This window comes from Teleopsis dalmanni, chromosome 2 (assembly GCF_002237135.1).
Source record: "Teleopsis dalmanni isolate 2A chromosome 2, ASM223713v2, whole genome shotgun sequence".
NCBI classification, from domain to species: Eukaryota; Metazoa; Arthropoda; class Insecta; order Diptera; family Diopsidae; genus Teleopsis; species Teleopsis dalmanni.
Genome location: NC_051847.1, coordinates 223,242,354 through 223,263,336, shown reverse-complemented (window position 1 = coordinate 223,263,336; position 20,983 = coordinate 223,242,354). Strand labels below are relative to the sequence as shown.

General features: G+C 29.0%; 1 protein-coding gene across 1 annotated transcript in view; it reads right to left on the bottom strand.

Annotated features, from left to right (window-relative positions):
* LOC119676828 (protein serrate-like) overlaps positions 1–19,827 on the bottom strand; it is a 50,757-nt gene extending 30,930 nt beyond the window's left edge. The window contains exons 1-3 of the mRNA XM_038088087.1: positions 19,639–19,827; positions 6,796–6,913; positions 6,091–6,287 (exon numbers count right to left, since the gene is read on the bottom strand). Coding sequence (XP_037944015.1) covers positions 6,091–6,287; positions 6,796–6,913; positions 19,639–19,737 — 414 coding nt within the window. The 5' untranslated portion in view covers positions 19,738–19,827. The remainder of the gene's footprint in view (positions 1–6,090; positions 6,288–6,795; positions 6,914–19,638) is intronic.
* Between the last annotated feature and the right edge of the window lie 1,156 nt (positions 19,828–20,983).

The window sequence follows — 20,983 nt, the reverse complement described above, 5'->3', positions numbered from 1 at the left end:
TCGAATCTGAATGTAGATGTGATTGTTTTTGACTTAAAATTTTGCTTACTTTTTTAAAGTTTTGGAAACTGGCAAGTTAAACTGTACTGCCGAGAATATTACGCATGTAAGGAGCATGACTGGTCAAAATATGAAGTACATCTCATCTCGTACATCCTCAGCACTTCAACATTGTTGTTGTCTTCTTAGCATTGTCAAGTGAAATTTTGTTGTCATGTATTTCTGTGGTTTGTTTGTATACTTATCGTTATTTGAATATTGCAGTCGATTTTGTTACTACAATCAGCAGCTCCAGAAGTGGTTTTGTAATTATTTGTGAAGAATACACAAACATGTAAATACATTTCAATATATGACATAAATTGTTGTTGAAAAAATATTTTTTTGATATATTTTGCAAATCAATTCTATTTAATAGAAATGTAGTTAATTAGTTTTTGACTTAAATTTTTTTTTTATTTATTTTGTTTTTATTTTATATTATATGTATTAATTTTTATATGATTCATTATATATATTATATGATTCATAATAACTTTCATAACTATGAAAGATTATAAAATTTTTTTATAATTTATTTTCGTGCTTCGTATAGTAAACGTACTTTTAATTCTACGCATTTCAAGGAATTCATATAAAAATAATTTTTAAATAAATTTGTTAACTTTAATTGGAAGAAACACTCCAAAAAGATCCATTATGCGTACTTATTTAGTGAGCATGAAAAGGTGAAACCCATCAAGCCTCACAGTAACTTGTACAATTAATGCAAACTTGAAGTAATTCACCTTCAACTAGGGCTTAGCGCGAACCGAAAATATCTAAAGTTAGTTAAGAACTTCACAGATGGTTGAAATGTTCGCAATTGAATTAAAAAAGCATAAAAACTAAAACAAATATAAAAATTATAACACATTACAACACAAAAAAAACAGCAAAACAAAAATCTTAAAATGAAACCCTCATTCAACCGCCAAGAATCTGGAGATGGTCGGAAAGAACTCAGCAATTTTAAGTCAAATTACACGATTTAACGTGTAAATTCGTTGGAAGCTGAAAATGTTGTAAGATAATTAATAACAGTTTCTATACCCTAAGGCGGAAAATCAGACAAGACATAAACTACAGAAAATATAAGTCAAGTATTTTAGTTGGAACACTCGTTTAAAAAGGGGATTAGCGTAAACCTTAGTTAATCATCTTTATATGCTGAAGCCAGTTTTATCGCTTTAATGCAAGAACCATAAAGAAATAATGTTAACCCTCCAACTACTCACCGGCGTCGACAAAGGCAAATCAACAACGGCAAACAATGCACAAGAACGGAAAGTGAGCTTCCATCGTGGCCCCTACATCTTACGCACCAAATTTGTAGCCCCACAAAAATGTTTAGTTAAACGCACATTAAACATAAGCCAAGGCACTCTTAAGTATTTCATCAAACTTCACTAAATGGAACATTAAATGAAATAAAACAAAAAACCACAATAAAAAGAAAGAAAGAATGAAACAACCAGAAGAAAAACAAACTATAAATTTGAAGAGTTATTGTTTCGTGGTTTTGTAAGTAGTAGTACCCCAAGCATAACCAAGCTGCCACCACCCGGCTACAGTCAGGTAAATAACATTTAACTTCATTCATTTAACAGGTTTCATTTAGGAGCACAGCAAACCCAAAAACAACAAACATTAACGTGCAGTCAAGCAGTCAAGCAGACAAGCAAGCAAGTAACTTACCAAAACACCAAAACAGAAAGACATACAAACAAAAAAATTAGTTAAAGTGCTGGCAAAGACTGGCAAGGCAATGTTCCCACGGAACAGGTTGTCCGCACTTCTCGCACTTCTTACACTTCTACTTCAACTCTCGCACTGCGCCTCTTACACACAACTGCCCATTCTAACAGACAACTGTGTTCATTATGGCTTTTTATCGGTTGAGCTTTAATATGTAGAACAGCAACGAATTCCGCTCAAAGCTTGACAATATTCGTTACAAGCTTTTGATGCCGGCACATGTGCATATTACTATACATAGTACTTACAGCGAGTGCGTTGCCTTCGCTCGTTCGTATATATTCAGTGCCGAGCTGTTTACGAATACAGTAATCGGCCACTCCAATCACAAATTCTTTGACCATTGAATTCGGCGGCTCACATATGTGCAATGCATATTGCACATATTAACTTAAAATTTTTCTGGTTCTGTATTTTTTTTTAGCATTAGTCTTCTTGTTGTTATTGTTATTTTCTATAAGTATTGTTGTATTAATTTAAGGGGGAGTAGGGTGCAATTGAGTTGCTGTAATGTTTAGTATAATATAGCCAAAAACAATGAGATAACTGAAATCTAATGCAAAAGTAAAATTTTCAACACTGGCATGGCACCCTATGATCCGGTCAACTTGAATGAGCTGAACAAAGATAAAAAAATCAATCTCAAAAAATAAATACACAGAAAGTAACGACGCCGAAAGATATAAATTCAGGTATAACAAAAGGCATAAATCAAACAAACACTCATCTTCAGATATGTCAAGTTCAGCCAGTGAGAGAGCATCCTACACTGAATCCGATAGCTTTGAAAGCGTAACAAAATCCAATATGAATGATCATCACAATGAATCAAACTATAGAATCCGTACACCAAAATATGCGAGTAACATAATACCCGAAAAAATTCAGAAATTCCAAAATGAGACCTTTTTACCTAATTATGTAAGACCTATAAAGGATAACAATGAAGGTCACTTAAAAAATGAAAACTCAACCGATGTCATTGATTATACATCAACACAACATAAAGCTAAATCTAGTCGATGTCATCGCAGCGAATTTCTAAGATCTCCAAAGCGTTTGAAATTAACTGAGGGCAATCTCGAAAATTGAAAAGCTTTACACTACTTTCAAATAGAAAATGTAAGTATTACATATCATAAGAAAAATGGTATTTGTATGAATCGAGTTTTATTACATTTTTTGGAAAATTGACTTTCTTTTTGTACTTCTAAATAAAACCCAATCGCTACGTGTTTTGAAGCAAATATTCTGTATCAACACAAAGCTTATACCTATTAACAAGTAAGCTATATGTTCCTGAAGAAACTTGTATAAGTTTTATATAAGATATTTGGTTAAGTTTCATTGCTATCAATTCTATAGAGACAATTTCCGAAAGTCGAATGTTTTTGTTGATTGTCTTACAGTATAGAGCCACTAAATGATTGTGAAATTGTAAATAAAAACATTAAAAATTATTTTTATATATATGAAATTAAGAAATAAATTAGTAGTTTAGTTCACCATAATATTGGCTCTACAACTCACATATGGGTCTAATCTGTAAAGGTTCTACAGTTTTCGATATCCACTTTTCTAAATTTTCTTTAACATCTTACGACATTGTCAGTTTTATCTCATGGTAATATTGAGTGTGCGTTCACAATTTCTGGTTACATTTTAACTGGTTCTTTCGACCGTCCTGTCGCAACAAAATCTTTAGAACTCAACATATCGAATTACTTTTCATCGCTTCTTAGAAATACAATTTTCCTATTACATTGCATACTATGGTCTTTATTTCTATGACTTTATTTTTTAATCCCGATATCCTCTACTGATAACCATTTATGTCAATTTTTTCGTGATAGAAGATAGTACTGTACACGTTACACTCTTATAAATAGCAAGTTTATATTTACAGAATTTCACATAATTCCTTTCAGGGGACTCAGTACCTATTCGAATCGATATCAATTTATTATATATTGTCTATATTGTCTATATTAGACATGTTTATACTGTGAAATGTATACATATGTTACGTTAAAAAATAGTTTTTTACTTGTCTTATATAAATTTTATGTCATCTTACTTTACATCTTAATATCTAAAGGAAAAAATGATTTTATTATAATTATAACTCTCTCTCAGTTAATGCGTCCATTAATTTTTGTGATATAAAGTTCTTCATAATACATAATTTAACAATTTTAAACACTTTTTGTCTCAAAATGGAATCATTTTTTTTACATTTAACAACACGCCGCCACTATATATATATATATATGTATATTTATATATATGTATATATATTTAAACGAGTACTTTAATATACTCAGATAAAAGACTATTTTGTGATAGGCAGTATGTAAAGTTCTTGAATAACTTAATATTAAACAAAAAAAAATTAATTTTATATATATATTTGTGTATATATTTGTATATATATATTTGCACAACAAAAAAAAATTGAAAACAATAATATTTTTTAAAAAAAACTATTTGTAGAGGAGTTAACGAGTTGTCATTAAAAAAAAAGTAAACTTCACCAGCAGAACAGCAAATCAGAGCAACTTTTTAATAATTTTATTAAATTTTTTATTAAACAGTTTTTGGACAAGCATAAATTTGTAGTCATGGGGGGATCAAAATTGGATCAAGCAAGACAAGCAAAACATAAAGCAAACGCGCCAAAGTGTGGAATTGGCAAAATAGAAACTTCAGTTTAAGCGAGCGGATCCGCAATAAAAACAATTTTAATGGCTTGGTTCACATCGGTTCAGTGACTGTTTTTGGCAGCTGCTGCACGGGGCACTATGGAAAATTTTGTTTTGTATTTTATGTTTTATGTTTTCAGTTTAGCTCTTATTTATATAAATTTAAAAAAATAAAAATTTAATCTGAAACAATGACTGGACAATAAAAAAACATTTTACAATTTTCATACAGTTTTTGTAGCCAGTCAATATTAAAAGCACCTATAAAAATCGTTATGTTTTTAATTCAGTTGAATTAAAAATAGAAGAAGAAGAAATAAGATAAATTTTTCGGTTACGAGAATAAAAATTATTTGTAAAGATACTGAAACTAATTTTGTTTCAATTTATGTTTAAACCAATTTTATGCTGTCTGATTATATTTTATGTTCACTATTCTTGGTTGATGACCAAGCAACCGGTCATTTATCAAATTTCATTGCTATACAGTTGGAGTTTGTGTAAGAAAGCTGGAGCCACTAGTTAAACTTTAGGTTATATGTAACTTATGTGTGCGGTATCCAAAGTTGGTACAGACCATGTCTAAAATATTTTTATCCTATTAACAAAATATCTAAAGCATGGTATATGGACATATTTATAAAAATGTTAAACGTAATTTTAAAGTAGGAGTACCACAGCCAAACATCAAAAAATTCATGACACGCCATTTGCTTAAATTGTGCGTTCAATCATTTTCATTAAAATTTTCAACCGATTCGTTTTACACGTTTCGATTTTTTTCCAATCGGAATTTGAACACCTCATTCAAAATATTTATTAAAAAGATCGCTTTATAAACGCCACAGTTTAGTGTGTACATGGACCTGAGACAAAGGCCAAATAAGAAGTAATAAATTTATTTTTACACATTTTTTATTTTTTTTATTTCTAGTTTACAAGTAACAACAAAATAGAGATTTTAAATAGAAATTGTAGAGAAATGGAAACAAGTTAAAACCGTTTTTGTTTAAAACAAATTTAAATTGAAGATGATTTCTTTTCAGTCAGTGACCTTGCATTGTGTGCAGACTTCAGCGGAAGTCTTTAGTGATTGATATGAATTCAGTACATGATTTAACATATTTTGAAGTGAAATTATAAAATTTTTAATAGACTGAATATCTAATATGTATAAAGAAGGTTCTTAAAAAATTAAAAGAAAACCTCTTTCATTTAAAAAAAAATATAAATGTAACGAGTAGGAAGTGGGTGTGATTTGTTTGACTCGTCAGTTTTTTAATGAGTACTTGAAATGAACTGAAGCTCAGTTTTTGTTATTACTGTTGTTTTCTTCATTTATTTCGTCTTTTTTCTTAATCACAGCTAAGGCTTATCAGCATGAAATAAAATTATGAAATATGTGGCTCAAGTTCAGGAAATCTACATTTATAGCTTTTATCAGTATTTTGCGGTTTTGGCTTGTGCCACGCATGTAACACAATAATCATTAAAAAAATAATTTTTAATTAAATTTTTAATAATGAATTCTGTTTCTTTAAAAAAAGTAATAATTTGTTGCAAAAACCATATGTCAGATTTTAAAACTTACCGTCCAGCGAAATGTGAAAGGTAATATTATTGCACCAATGCCTGGATCACTCAGCACAAAGCTTGAACCACCTAAAATTGCAGATGTAGAGTTGCCAAAAGAACAACCTGTCGATAAGCTGACGCCTTGTTCTGTTGGCATTGAACTTTGATACTCTTTTAGGCACAAACGAAACGCTGTTGAACATGGCGGACAACCTAAAAATATATGAGAAAATATATACTTAATATCAATATGGAATTTAACAACAATTAATATTATGTTAAACTTTCATTGTGTTCCTCTATCATGATAATAAAAATAATAAACTAAAAGATGTTATGAGTTTTGGTAAATCAGCTGTTATTGTTATTATTAAATTTAGTAGGTGCAATGAATGAAGTACAACCTTTTAATTACTTTTTACTTCAATTTCGAAAAAATTTTACACCAGAAATAAATTTAAATTTCAGCTGTGTTTTTATAGTATGGCTACATTGCACCTGAATATCACTAGTTCTGGTCTCTCGAGTAACTAGTTCTAGTTAGTAATTTCAAAGTGCATTTAAAAGCAATCTTACTCGAAGTAAATTAATTGGATTGATAAACTTATAGTATTTAACACGTTACTTAAATACAATTTATCACGATTGGATATTTATCGTAATAAACTGCATAGTAAAAGCATCTTTTTAAGAAAATTTAGATGAATAGAAAAAAATTTACCTGTCGTTCTTGTGGTTCTTAATTCTAAAGGAACGCCACAACAATAGCCATTCAACAGATGACTATTTGTATTCGAAATTTCTAGTATTTCTAATTCAAAATTGCCAGCAGCTGATATCTGAAACGATAAAAACGAAAAAAATGAATTAGTGTACAGTACAGATTTAAGCCCAGAGTAATAATTAAACATAATAAGCTTAAATTCTAAATTGGTGTGTACTTATTATAAATAAATAAATGTATTTAAGTATATTATGGAAAGACAGCAATATGAATAATAAATAAAAGTAATGCATGTTTGGAACAGTTGTCCAATATGCCTGCGGTGATGTCGAGTACGTTTCTATGTAAATTAGTTCGTGCAGTCATAATTTGAACTACATACTTCATATGCCACACCCGCTGCAAAAATTGCAATATGCAATAAATGTTTATAAAAACTACTAAATAAATGTTTTTACTTATGTTAGCTAATTTCGTTATAAAATTTGTGTTACAAAATCAATTACTCGTAATATGGGAAAAAATCGAAAAATGTTATTGATTTTAATACAATTTAGATTGTCTTTATGAGTGTGGAAATATACAAATGCATTCCTTACTTGCGTGATGTTGTAGTGCAATATTAGTTCATTAATTTTATAGCATGAAAAAATTTAAACAAGTTCTTTGATCAAATATTATATCAATTTATTTAAATGCATTAGAAGAAAAGTGGTGATATCAATTTTTATTATTAATAGCAAATCATAAGGCCTCGTGGTTGACTATAGTATAATGTAATTCTTATGTTTAAATATCTTCTTTAATATAACTGAACCCCATATATTAAATAAATTGAAAAGAGTTCTCTAAATAAAAATTCCGACTATGCCTTATAATATTCTTATAGTAACATAAATCCTGAGCTGGACAAATAGCTAAAGAATAGCATTTGTATGTTTAATATTTTTATGTCCTATTAAATTTACCAGACCTTAACAGCTAAGGCAAATTATAAAAATATATAATGACTTTGCAAATGTAACGTAAATGATTCATTATTTTCGAACATCTACTTTGTCTACTTGTATCTACTTTGTCTTGTATGCTACTGCTGGTAGCACCAGAAGATTGGCAGCACCAAAAAAGCTCTTTGACTATCGGAGTACCACTTTCAGGGACTTACAACAAAACCGTCAGGGACTATTGCATACGCAATAATTTCAAAAAAAATTTTTAAAAACAATTCAGGATTACCTTGCTATGAAGCGCCAAGGTTAAGTTTCGAAAATAGATAAAAATGATATATGTATGTAGAATCAAATCAAACTGTGTTATTTGCGAAGGAAGGCTCAACCTACTTAAATTGTTTCTACAAAATCTAATTAATTATAATAAACATTCCTTCTTGAATGATGCAAATAAATATACTTTATTCGCTGACTGGTGTTTTAAAAAGAAATTCAAATAAACAGCATCAGGATAACTGAATAAACCAGAAAGAATTGCCTTCCATTTAATTTTTGAAAAGAGAGTAAATTTAACAAAATATTATATTCTGTTGGTGTATATATTATAGTGAGTATAATTAAAAATGTACCATACGCCGGTTTAAAAATTTTCTCAAATATAAAATTACTGAAAATCTGAAACATATGGAGTAACTCTGTTTCATAATACCAAAGGAGAATAAAAACTCTTCTAAGTTTTATATATATGTAATTAAAACTTAGAAAAGTAGGTTGGGTGCCTCAGTAGACACCACTATAGAAACTGTCAACATAAAAGTAAAGAAGAGATGTAAGATGTTCCTATTCTGTACAGCATTCTCAAGATTAAGAGTTAACCACCTAGATTTCTTCTTTGAGGAATTGGAACTGAGCACAATCAACTTAATTAAATTAACAATATAAAGTTTGTCAATGATATCAGACGGTTTACTAAAGGTAGGTGAGATAAATCCGATAATATTATTAAAACCTTATTTTAATGGCAATAGTTTTTATGTTTGATACTGCCACAATGTTATTGTATATTAAAATTAATAGTATAAGAAATCGGAATATATAAGAAGTAATGCGAAATGTTAATCGCAAAAGAAAAGTGGTTCTTTTGCGTGTATATACAACCCAGATGGTGAAACTCGGAGTGGAAGTAAGTTGAATACCTCAACGGCATTACAACAGGTATTGGAACTCATTTCCTATTTGGTTTTCAACAGTGAAGTTCGGTGCTTTTGTATTAGTAATAACAATAAAAACATAGGGTATTACATTATATGAGATCATGTTAGTATATTAAGGTGGTTATATTTAAAGTTATATTAATAAAAAAGGTTAGTTTTCAATGAAAAACAACCGATGCAATCAAATGGTTTTTATTATTGTAACATCGAACTCAATAGCTACGAACTGCCAAGTACAACAGCAAAGTATTTAAATTTAATTAAAAATGCAATAAAAAATACCATTTAACTAAATCTTTCTGATTTGTAATTGAAAAGTTGTAACAATCATGTAGAAATTAAAAAGTACATGAAAGCAAATTAAATTGTTCAAGCAAAAACAATGATTTATGATGAAAACTTAATTGAATGCAGACTAGTTACATATGTATATACCGTATTTCCCCCAAACCAACCTCAGGTGGACCAAAATACACCCATATAAAAATATTAATTTGTGAATTGTATTATTCGATTTAGCGGCGTTTGATGCCACACTAAGCAAAAAAATAAATAAAATTGAACTGAGATTTCATAGAAAGCTATGAATATAAGACCTATCTGCCAGCCTGCCTGCAAGGGAACAACAGAAAGGTATGTCCGCAGCTTAATTAAATGAGATATCCAACAGTTTGAGTGCTGCAGCAAATTTCAACTCATTCCAGCAGCTTAAACGGAGCTGCGCATAGACCTGCTGCTGTGCTTGAATCAAATAGGCCATATTTCTTACAAACAAGTAAAAAATATTTATAAGATACGAGAATACAAAAGAACCAAAATTTAAAATAATAATAATCAAAAATTAACCAATCAACAGCTTTGTAAAAATTTATAGTTAGTCATTACAATAATAAAAATAAAAATAAAAAAATGCTTCAGTTATTCATACTTAACGATGACTAAGCGCATTAAGCATCTTACGAATGGCGGCATTTGGCATTCCACATACTTGTAAATGAAGACGATGGGAAAGATTCCTTTCCATCTTCTAATATTTAATGAAAAAGCAATAAAATTCTTAATGACTGCAAATGTTTCAACTTGCCAGGAATTTAGTTAGGATTTAATATTAATTATTTAAACGTTTTGCATATTTCTACTACCCTGACCGCTGCCGCTGGATTAGAGTGGTATAAGTAATTAAAACCATTCAATTTTTAATGCATTTGACACAATTATTGCTGACTGTATAAAGATACTGTTACATGTATATAGATAGACAGATCCTCTAACAATCTTTTCAAGATTAAACGTACTTACAATTTGAATGGCATTTCTTTAAAATCAAAATGAATGTATAAAATACCTTAAGTGTATCAATTATTATCTTTATATCAATTATTGTAGTTTATTGGAAAATGGTAGACTTTGTATGCAGCAACAATTTTCAATAATAAAAAAGAATTAACTTTTTGTTGCAACTCGAATTTATTAGTTATTTTCTATTATTTTATCATTCAGGATTATTTTTTTTTAACGTTAAATGTTAACTGATTTTCATTTATATGTAACCTATATAAATTTTTACACAAAATCCATATAGACTTAAAATCAGTATCAGATAAATATTACACGATTCTTATTTTAATTTTATCAGACTTAACACCATAAAAATATTAGGTTGGACAAAAACTAAACTGCGTTTTTCTCTTTGCTTTACATTAAATATTCCGAATATTCGAAACTATTAATTACAATTTGACAAATCTTTTTGTCAAACGATATACTATCAATAAATTTTATTGTGAAAGTTTTTCTAATTGATCTATTATCTATTGAACTATTAAGTGGTAACATAAAATTGGTTACAAAAGTAAGTTTAATCGAGATAAACGCTGATGTTATAAAAAATGTTAAGTGAAATCGATTATAGCCAAAAATATAGCTCAACAATCTGCCACTATTTGCAGATCCAAGATTTATAACACGGAAGTTGGTGCTATATGTTTGCGGAGATTGTCAGATCACCATCTATAATAATTTCCTACTGCCTGGCTAAACGATGTATTACGTTGAAATATTAAATAGAAACTATTAATAGAAAGAAGATATAAATAACAATAACAAATGAAAAGAGAAAAATTTTCATTGTTAAAGTAGAGATTTCAATGTCAACGAACTTAGATAATCGTAAGGAAGACCATGATTCGCATAGAATTTTGCTAAGAATTTTTATACATTCAAGCACATATTTTCTCCAGCATGAACAACGAATCTAATTTAAATATCATTGATATCAAATTAAATTAAAACAGACAGTTGCATTTTAAATTAGAGTAGATACTGCAATCAATTCAATCAGTAATGAGTCTTTCCAACCAACACAGTATACAATAAGTACAAAATAAAATTCCTACTGTAACCGTTGGCGACATATTTACTTGTCTTCCTGCACATTCAGACATTGTCACATTGCCATGAAATGAATGATCGCTACTCAAAATCAATGCTCTTCCACTTTGTTTAGCTTCTCAGCTCTCAGCACAACTACCTCAGATATGTTCTTTTTCCACAGCTACAAGTTACATTTGCTGTGTTAAGTTGTTAAATCAAATTAAACACAAAAAAGTAGCCAAAATACCAAACTTAATGAGGATGACGACGACGTTTATTTGTGCATCAAAGACTGCTGTCTGATTTCTGTATCCAGCACATTTATCTACTGTTGCACATCTGTGATGTTCCCACCTGCGTCTAACACAGCCGCATCACATTCGAAAGGATCGCCAAGTACCCAACTCACTTACATATAAGAAACATCACCAGCGACAACATTATTCCACAGCTCGAGCGTAAGTGTGGTTTTTCCACACATATATCCATCATAAGAGCAGTAAGGTAGCCATGAATGTCCGTTACTATAGGCCTCATTTAATGTTTTAACTTTAAATTAAAACTTCAGATACTCGTTTTATTGTATACTCTCGGACAGTTCTACGTACCGTTTAATATTCTAAACTAAAGCTTTTGCGGCTTCAAGACTTTGCCATTATTATTCTTACTTTTTTCATCCCATTTTCTTGCTCTTTGGTTCAATGAAAATTATGTGCAGTTTCCCACCTGTGCGCATATAAAACACATTTTTTTTTCTCAAATCCTTTTTTTAGTATTATCACAAATAATAACAACAACAACTATCAATCAACCTATAAATTTATACAACGCAGATACAAATATCTTTGACTCTGTGTGTGTGCGCGATACGACTACCGCCTGCTTCCAAGTTGCAACATTGGCTTACCAAACTCATCACTCTTAGTCGATGCTCTTCGATCTTTGTTGCATGCCTGATTCAGTTTTTTTTTTGTTTGAATTCTCATTTTAATTTGTGTTGTTGCTTTCACAGGAACTGGTTCCGCGTATATTTTCTTGATATCTGTAGCATATCTTAGTGTTTTCTGACGACGCCGTGAATTTTTTATCGTCTTCAATAATTCATGAGCTCCGCTTGCATTCAGCGCTTTTTGTATCTTTGACTAAGCCAAACTTATGTTGGCACTCCGTACACGCCACATCCTTTACGACCGAGTATTTCTGTTTTGACTGCACTTCCAGCTGGCAGTTTCGACATTAGCAACTGAAACTTACAATGCGCGTTGAGTTTTATTAATGATTGTCATGTATCTCATCACATACGAGATTTTTGAATTATTAGCCAATGCTTGATTCTCCACTATCAACACCGCAACGACATGATACGCAACGAGTACGAGTATTCATCTGATGAATGGGACACTTGTCGAAATGCGATTATAGTTACATGATTCAAGAAAGAGCTATCGGATTTCCGCAGCAGTAAACTATCGATGGCTTGTTTTTTCACGCAATTTGAATCTCAAATCTTCCCAAAGTATACAATAAAGTCTTGCCATATTAAAAATGATTAAACTTAAGAATATTAATCCGTATTAAGCAAAAATTCTTCTTCACTTCTTTTACACGACTTCAAGATTACATATGAGCTAATGAAAAATAATAATAAAAAGGTTAATAGATTCACAATGGAAATTTTTTCTCTTATCTAGTTTAAGTTAAATAAGGTTAAATAAGTAACTTTTAAAGTCTGTATCTGAAAATGTTAGCCTTCGGTTGAACTGATGATAATGCAATACCTGGGCTGCCAACTTTTGGTGTTACCTTATAACTGAGTAAAGGATTTAAAGAGTAGTGTTTCGACATTTATAAAGATAATAATTTAAATCAGCTTAAAAATCAATTATAGAGAAAGTTTTCTTAACACGATGACTAATGTACTTATAATGTATGAGGCTATGACTCCGGATTCATATTCATTTAAATATCCAGTTACGGCGAGAATTACAGGCGTATATGACATTGTTAATATTTATGCGGAAAAAAGACATATGTAACCACCTTAAACAACTGTCATTATTTAAAATGGAAATTGAAAATGAAAATGAAAGAGATTTTACGTCGAGTTTATTGTAAATCTTAACTAAAAGGAATGTGATAATCAATAGGCTTTAGGTAGTTTTCCAAATTTTTAAAACAGTAACAGCTAAGAGAACTTAATCTTCGTCCACCAAGTCGTTTGGCACGTGATCACAAATTATTGAAGAATTTGAAACTCTTGAGAGAATTTATTTAGCAATAAACTAAGGTCAGCTCAGTAAAAAATAAAGTTAACTAAGCTCAGAAACAATATTGAAAATAAAACACCAGAGCACCGTGCAGTGTAAAAAAGTCTTAAGTGCACTTAAAGTGAAAATAACAAATATGCAAAATGGAAGTATAACTTTTTTATGGTATTCACTATATAATAATAAAACTGAGTATTCACTTAAGTATTGTTAAAAAATTTCAACAATATGCTTTTTTTAAACTAAAATCGAGGGTATATTTTTTATATGGGCATATAAGTAAATTTATTCGAAAAAAGATGCAGCCAACTTAAAATATAAAAAATTTACAAAATCATGTTATTAGAATCTGAAACAGCCGAAGATAATAGCTTCGAATCAAAGAACACAAAAAAATGTATATGGCCGAAAAGAAAAATTTCAAAGTAAGAAAAAAAAACGAATAAACTTAACATTTATATCGATGGTCAAGTTTGAACTAATGAAGATAATTTATTATAAGATTTCGTTTAATTAAAGTAAGATAAGCAGCAACGCTTTAAGCCGCTATCGACCGATGCAGCGATCAACTAAAGTCAAAGTGTTTATATAAAACGAAGTAAACCGCCCGTTTTGTACAACGTTTATTTTTAGTGCGGAATCATACGTTCTACTGCTTGTCGGTTTGACTCTCTGTCAGTCTGTCTCTGACTCCATAGAGCTATCTTTAAGCTGGCTGCTCATCCTTCTTTCATTTTGTTTTCTGGCTTAAGCATATAACTTAAATGCGGTTTCGAAAAATATCTGTTAATAGTTTTACTAAAATTCCCATCAAAAGTCATAAGATTTCGCGTTAAGATCAACAAAAAAGGCAATATCATCTTCATCGGCAGATGCAACAGTAACAGCAGTAACAGCATCAACAGCATCAACAGCAGCTTTAGCAACTTAAGTTACAGGAACAGCTTAGCTGCTGGACACGAATTAACAAAATCGATCGAACATACAAAATACAACAAAGCTGCCTGCATCATTCAAACTAGTGAAATTTCTTTATTTAAGTTCTTATTTTTATTTCTCATATTGAGATGAGCCGAACTGAGCAGAACTGCAAATCTTGGGGAAAAAGGTGATTTGCAGAAAAAAAATCAGTTTATATGTTAATTACGTTTAATTGCTGCTTAAGCTCGTATTTGGCTTACTGAAAATGTCCAGCGAATGCACACATAAATATCTTGTTTAAATATTTTAACAAGATCGTTGCTGGTAATGATCATAATCAGTTGTCTGTCCACTTAAGCCAGTTGAAGACAAGTAAATTATTGCCGTTCGGCTCACTAATGTCATTTAAATAAAATATAACAAAATATTTTACCACCAACTTAGAAAAACATTTAATGCAGTTTTTGATCGTTTTTGAATCTTCTGAGTTGATTCTACAGATTGGAATTTTTTAAACATACATACACATTTACATACACTACATTCTATACTAAGCATAAAGAACTTCCCATGCATATGTGCTGCATTGATAATGCGTCAAGACTGAAACCGACTATGTACTGAGTCTCGAGTAGAGCCATAAAACTTAATGTGCATCCGCTGCTTGCTTAATAAACTCTTTTTTAGTCTCTTCATTTTCAAACTGTACGGACTGGACTGACTCCGAACTCAGACGACTCACTGAATCATTTTGTTCCTTATTTAATTTTGCCTTTTTTTCCTCGTGTGCCACAGTCACTCGAGTCGGGATTGCGTTTAATTCCTGTTAAAAAGTAATTTTTCAACTAAAATATTGTGTCCATATCTTATCGCGGCTGATCTCACAGTAATCAAATCAGTTGCTTTTAATTTGGAATTTTTTGGGGGTTCCAATATTTCTAAAAATAAATGCTTATAATCAATTTAATTGTCTCATTTTATGAGAAGTTTTTCTTTACTACGTAAATGTGTTGACCGAGTGCATTTACATACGCCTAAATCAACTGCTACTAAACCTAAAGACAGATAGGCATACAAATATTAATCACCTGCAATTAAATTAAAGTCAAAATGCATACAACCTTACAAAAAATACAATAAATTTGACTAGTCTCAGTCTCAACTGATTTATTGCCATCGCACACTGTAAAATGAACATTTTTAAAGAGAAATTATTTGAACAGTAGTAGTCAATTGGTCGGACAGCTCTACAGCTCTACCGCTCTACAGAGACACTACTAATTTATCTAATGACAATAAAAATCAAAATAAACCTTCTTTATTATATCATTAATTTTTGATTTTATTGTTTTTGTTTTTGACAAGAATATTCATTAAATGTGAGAATTCCATTCCGAACTGTGAGAATCCTAACGCATTTTTTCTTCGAAATCGTTGAAACAAAATCTTTTTTTCTTTAATTTCCTATACAATTTTGTAGCAGTTATATCAATATGATTGCAAGTCCCACGGGTTGAATTGTTGGACAGAGTCTATTAATTGTTTTCTCAATTCATAAGAAGCAAGCCAAACGGCACTTGAAGAAAATCTATTCAAATACAAAATCATAAAATAATCATACAGCCAATATCAAGATAAAGCATTTCAACAGATTAAAAACTTATCGATTAATCAAAGGTTTTTTTAATAAATCATTAACTGTCAACAAATCGATATCAATTTTTGGGATGGATTACACAAAATGGATTATGAATTAATGCAGAATAGTTTTAGAAATGTTAATTAAATAAAATAGTTTTCATTTTAAATTTTGATACCCAGGAATTTTAATTTTATGAGAAATTGTTATATCTATCATATAAACGAATACCAATCTTTTTTATATCTCATCGCCTTAACGTATATTTACTTATCTATGGAAAAACTTATGGATATCATATGGACATCATATTAAGAGAATTAATTTATTTTATATACAAATAATGTTATGAATTATTTTTTATTATTATTATATTTTATTTATTGTATTTTTGTTATTATCAATTATATAAACGAATACCTATCTCTTTTATATCTCGCGCCTTAGACGTATATATATTTATCCATAGAAAAAGATATGGATATCATGTCGACATCATAATATTTTTATGAATTATTATCAAAAATATTTAATACTTTCAAAGCACAGCACATATTAAAAAACAAGTATAAATATAATTAGCGCTAACAAGTTTTAGTTTAGGATAATCAGTAATTATTTCAAACACTTTTTATTAAGGACAGCCATTGAAAATACATATGTTCCCATCCAAATAAAGAAGAATTAAATTTAAAACATTGGTGTGTTCATTTTGTTCTTCTAGACTTTTTGTTAAAAGGTGTCTCCCCATTCTATTCAAGCTATTTACGAAGTCAGGGTTACAGTATCTGTAATTTTTATTCAAAAGTGACCCTTATCAGTTTAACATATTTAGTTTTTAGAGTTCCCTGTCGCCAATGAACAAGATGGAAATTTAAAACACTTCTCGGTTTCTTAGTTTTTGTAGGGTTTTATTAATTGCGAATCTTGTCATTCTAGCGATTTAGTTTTCATATAGTAAGGGTTTCTGAAAGAGCAGTTTTTATTCAAAAGTGGATCCTTGCAGAATAATTTTTTTAGTCCAGATTTGTAGTTAATCCTATAGTTGGATTTGTAATTCTTATTTATCTTCCTGACATAAACAGCAAAGCTCAATGGTTAGAGCTTTTAAAAGTTGTTCAGTGAAGTCTTCAAAAATACTTAAAGATCTCTTAAAATGGTACATATGGAATATTAATTAATAATGCGTCATATAGAAAGGTGATTGACATACCAAAATTGTAGAAAGTCTCATATAAACTCAAACTTCACAGAGAATTGATAATTTGGTGATATTTTTGCGTAATAAATTGAAATTAAGGATTCTTTCATATGAAAGGATTCAACTTTCCCATTAAGAATAAAGAAATGACTGGGCAGAAAAGGACAGATTAACTCAAAAATGATACGTAAAATAGACGACACCACCTAAAACCGACCACTAGAATGCAGGTTTATCATAAAAGAGACATACTTTTTCAAAGAGCTAGGAAAATGAAATAGGTAGAACAAACAATAAACAAAGAAAATGAATTGCAAAGAGAAAAACAAAAAGAGGATGAAAAAATTACTTTGTTCCATTTTCCAAAAAGGAACCTATTATTTCCTTAAGACAATTATGCCATCAATCGGTTACAAAATTCGATTTCTAATGTTTTAAAATTGAAATTGTAAGTGCTTTTAGTTAGATTATTGGCAGCTAAACACTGATTCAGTAAACCCGCACATATCTTTCTTAGCGCAATTAAGTACACAATAATAGAAATAAATTAATACAGTTAAGATGGAATTAATCCTTTTCAATAAACGACATTTTTTTAAATAAGAAACGAACTACCGATATAGAGTATTATACCTTCACCAAAAAATTCACCAAAATGTATATTAAGGGAAAAATTTGAAGCTATTGATCAACACTAAAAAGGATAACATCACGCAAAATATGATACTAAATAGACAAAACAATTTTTAATAATTCTGGCACTCTCATTTCTAGAAAATGTAGTTATTGGTCCACCGCCTTCATTAATTTATACAAACAAAAACAAAGTATATACATTATATATGTAAAAAATCCATTAAGTACCGTTCTGTAAGTCATTCAGAATTTCTATTTTTATTAGATATAATAAAAATAGAAACGAACATAAAGGTAACAGGACACAAATTAGTTCCCTGAAATTCCAATTCTGGGCATCCATCCAACTTACAACTTTGCAAAATTATCTCATGTAAAACACATAATTATTTTGTGGTTCATAAAACAAGTTTTTAATATTCATAAAATTAAAATAATTGTTTTTGAGTATAGTGCAGACAGCCATACGTCATAAAAATTAGTGTTAGCGCGAAAATGTTTAAAATTATGAAAAATTTTAGCAAATTTTAAAAAAATTATAATACTAAATTACATTATTTTTTGTATTTTTGAATTTATGAATCCAATACGTATTGAATTTATTTGCTTAAAATTTGCAATAAAACTATTTATTGATTTCTTCGAAAATCCCAATAAATACATATAAAAATCGACAAAATAACGTTAATCCATAAAGTAGGTACAAGATGAGTGATATATGGGCAACCAAATATGTTGAAAATAAAATAATTCGTTATTTTTATAGAAAACTAAAATGTATCTTGTATAAAAATAAAAAATTTTAATTTCATTATTGTCTTAGGACTACACCTAACACAATTTAAAATTCAATTGGAAAGTTCATAGAAAGACTATGTTCTATGTAATACGCTCCATTAAGGTAAATATTAAACACTTGCGATTAAGCATAGTTTTACCACCCACATGAAGTAATAGTAGAATTTGATTGTGCTGTTCAACATTTTATCCTACATCCTGTTCTCACTTAAAGTGAAATATAAAATATATGTAAAATATATTTCTCTTTCTTCTTTTAAGAACTCTGCATATACTACAACTGCTTTCTTTTAATGTGAACCAAAGAATACCAGGTAATATTAGATGTGAATAAAACTACATAAGAATCTGCGTATCGTATTAACTTTAATATGAATTAGTAATTAATTAAAAAAAAATATTAATCAAAGAAAATTGACCATAAAAGTACCATAAAATGTTTGGTTTCATACTTACTGTTTACAGTCATAAATCATAATATTATTGATATTGAAAATCTCTTTAAGTAGAAATAATAAAACATTGACTTTATTAAAACAACATAAGTGATAAGCCACAAATTTGTTAAGGCAATAAAAAGTTCTCTCCTTAGTATCAACCAAAACCATCAGATACCAGAAAAAACCATTTATATATTCAAATATTGAAACGATGGCAAAGCCCAGCTTACTTAAAACCAAGCATTAAAGGAGTTGCAAACACCAACTCGACATTTCTTAACCAAAATAATATTCAAACTATGGCAGCACTGATGTATACATTATATATGATTTATTATTTATATATATAACAAATAAAATTTAATTTAATAATTAATTTTTTTAATATTATTTATACTAACCTTGTCAACTAATAACACTAAAACACAAAAAATGATGACGGCAGCGAAATTGTTTTTTATTAATTTTCTTCTAAAATGCTTTGTAAACATTTTGTACATTCTTTGAGAGCGGGTTGCGGGTGATGGTTTACGAATAATTACTTGTAAAATACAATTTTTACACTTAGAAAGAAAACACACAAACTAGTATCTTTCTTTCTGAAGGTATATAATTTATTATTTATTTTATTTTTATTTAATTATATAAAAATACTATTTATTCATATAGTAAATGTTGAAAATGTGTTAATTAATTTATTGAAATGTTTTGATTTATTTATTATTTTTATGTATATATGCCATAAAAATTCACTTCACTTCAATTCATACACATTTTGTCACATTTTTGAAAATATTTTCATATTTTTATATTTTATATCCTTATTGTATTTTAAAATAATTTTTTCAATTGTTAAAAATTTTATTAACCATTTTATCTACACATATTTGTAATAGAATCTATTGAAAATAAATAATTATTAGATATATATTTCATTTTCGTTTCTTAATAAAAATTGGCACCATGAAAACAAATTGATATTGAAACACGCTTTTATTTGATATTCAAACAATAAAAACACAATTTTTAAACAAATTTTAAAATGAAGAAGGCTGAGGTTTTCTGTCTTATTCTAGGTTGGGTACTCGTATCTTCATATTTGGAAGTGGACAAAAAGCGACATTTATGTCTAATTTGAAAAACAGATTGTCTTCTGTTTTATTAATGTTAGTAGCTTTACCACTAGTAACCTAATCTCAATTTTATTATTCTTAATAAAAGATTTTAAGAGTTTCATTAAAGATTCTTAATGAAACTCGATATTTAACGGATTCTCTGTTTATATACCACATAGTTAAATATTAACCTATAACTACACCAAAATTATAACCTTTTAAACAACATCAAAATTATATTATAATAGGTATGTATAAGGGAAAGAAGTTGACAATAATTGGTAGTATCATACATCTAACGACTGTTTAAGATTTCGGATTCACCTTCATAAAAACAGAATAAAATACAAAATAAAATAATAATTATTTAATTAGTTTTTTAATTAAAGTAATGTCGATTAATTTTAAAGCTGATATTGTAAAGGATGGCCCAACAGTTATACCGTTGATTTAAGAAAACAATCACATTAATTATTGCAGAATATAACAGATCACGACTATAATAATGAAATAATTAATAAATATATATAAACATAAACTAATATACATCATATATATACAACATTTGATTTTAAAACTGTATATCTGAGTTGGTGAATTCCATTAAGGACGATGAAATGAAATAATTGAA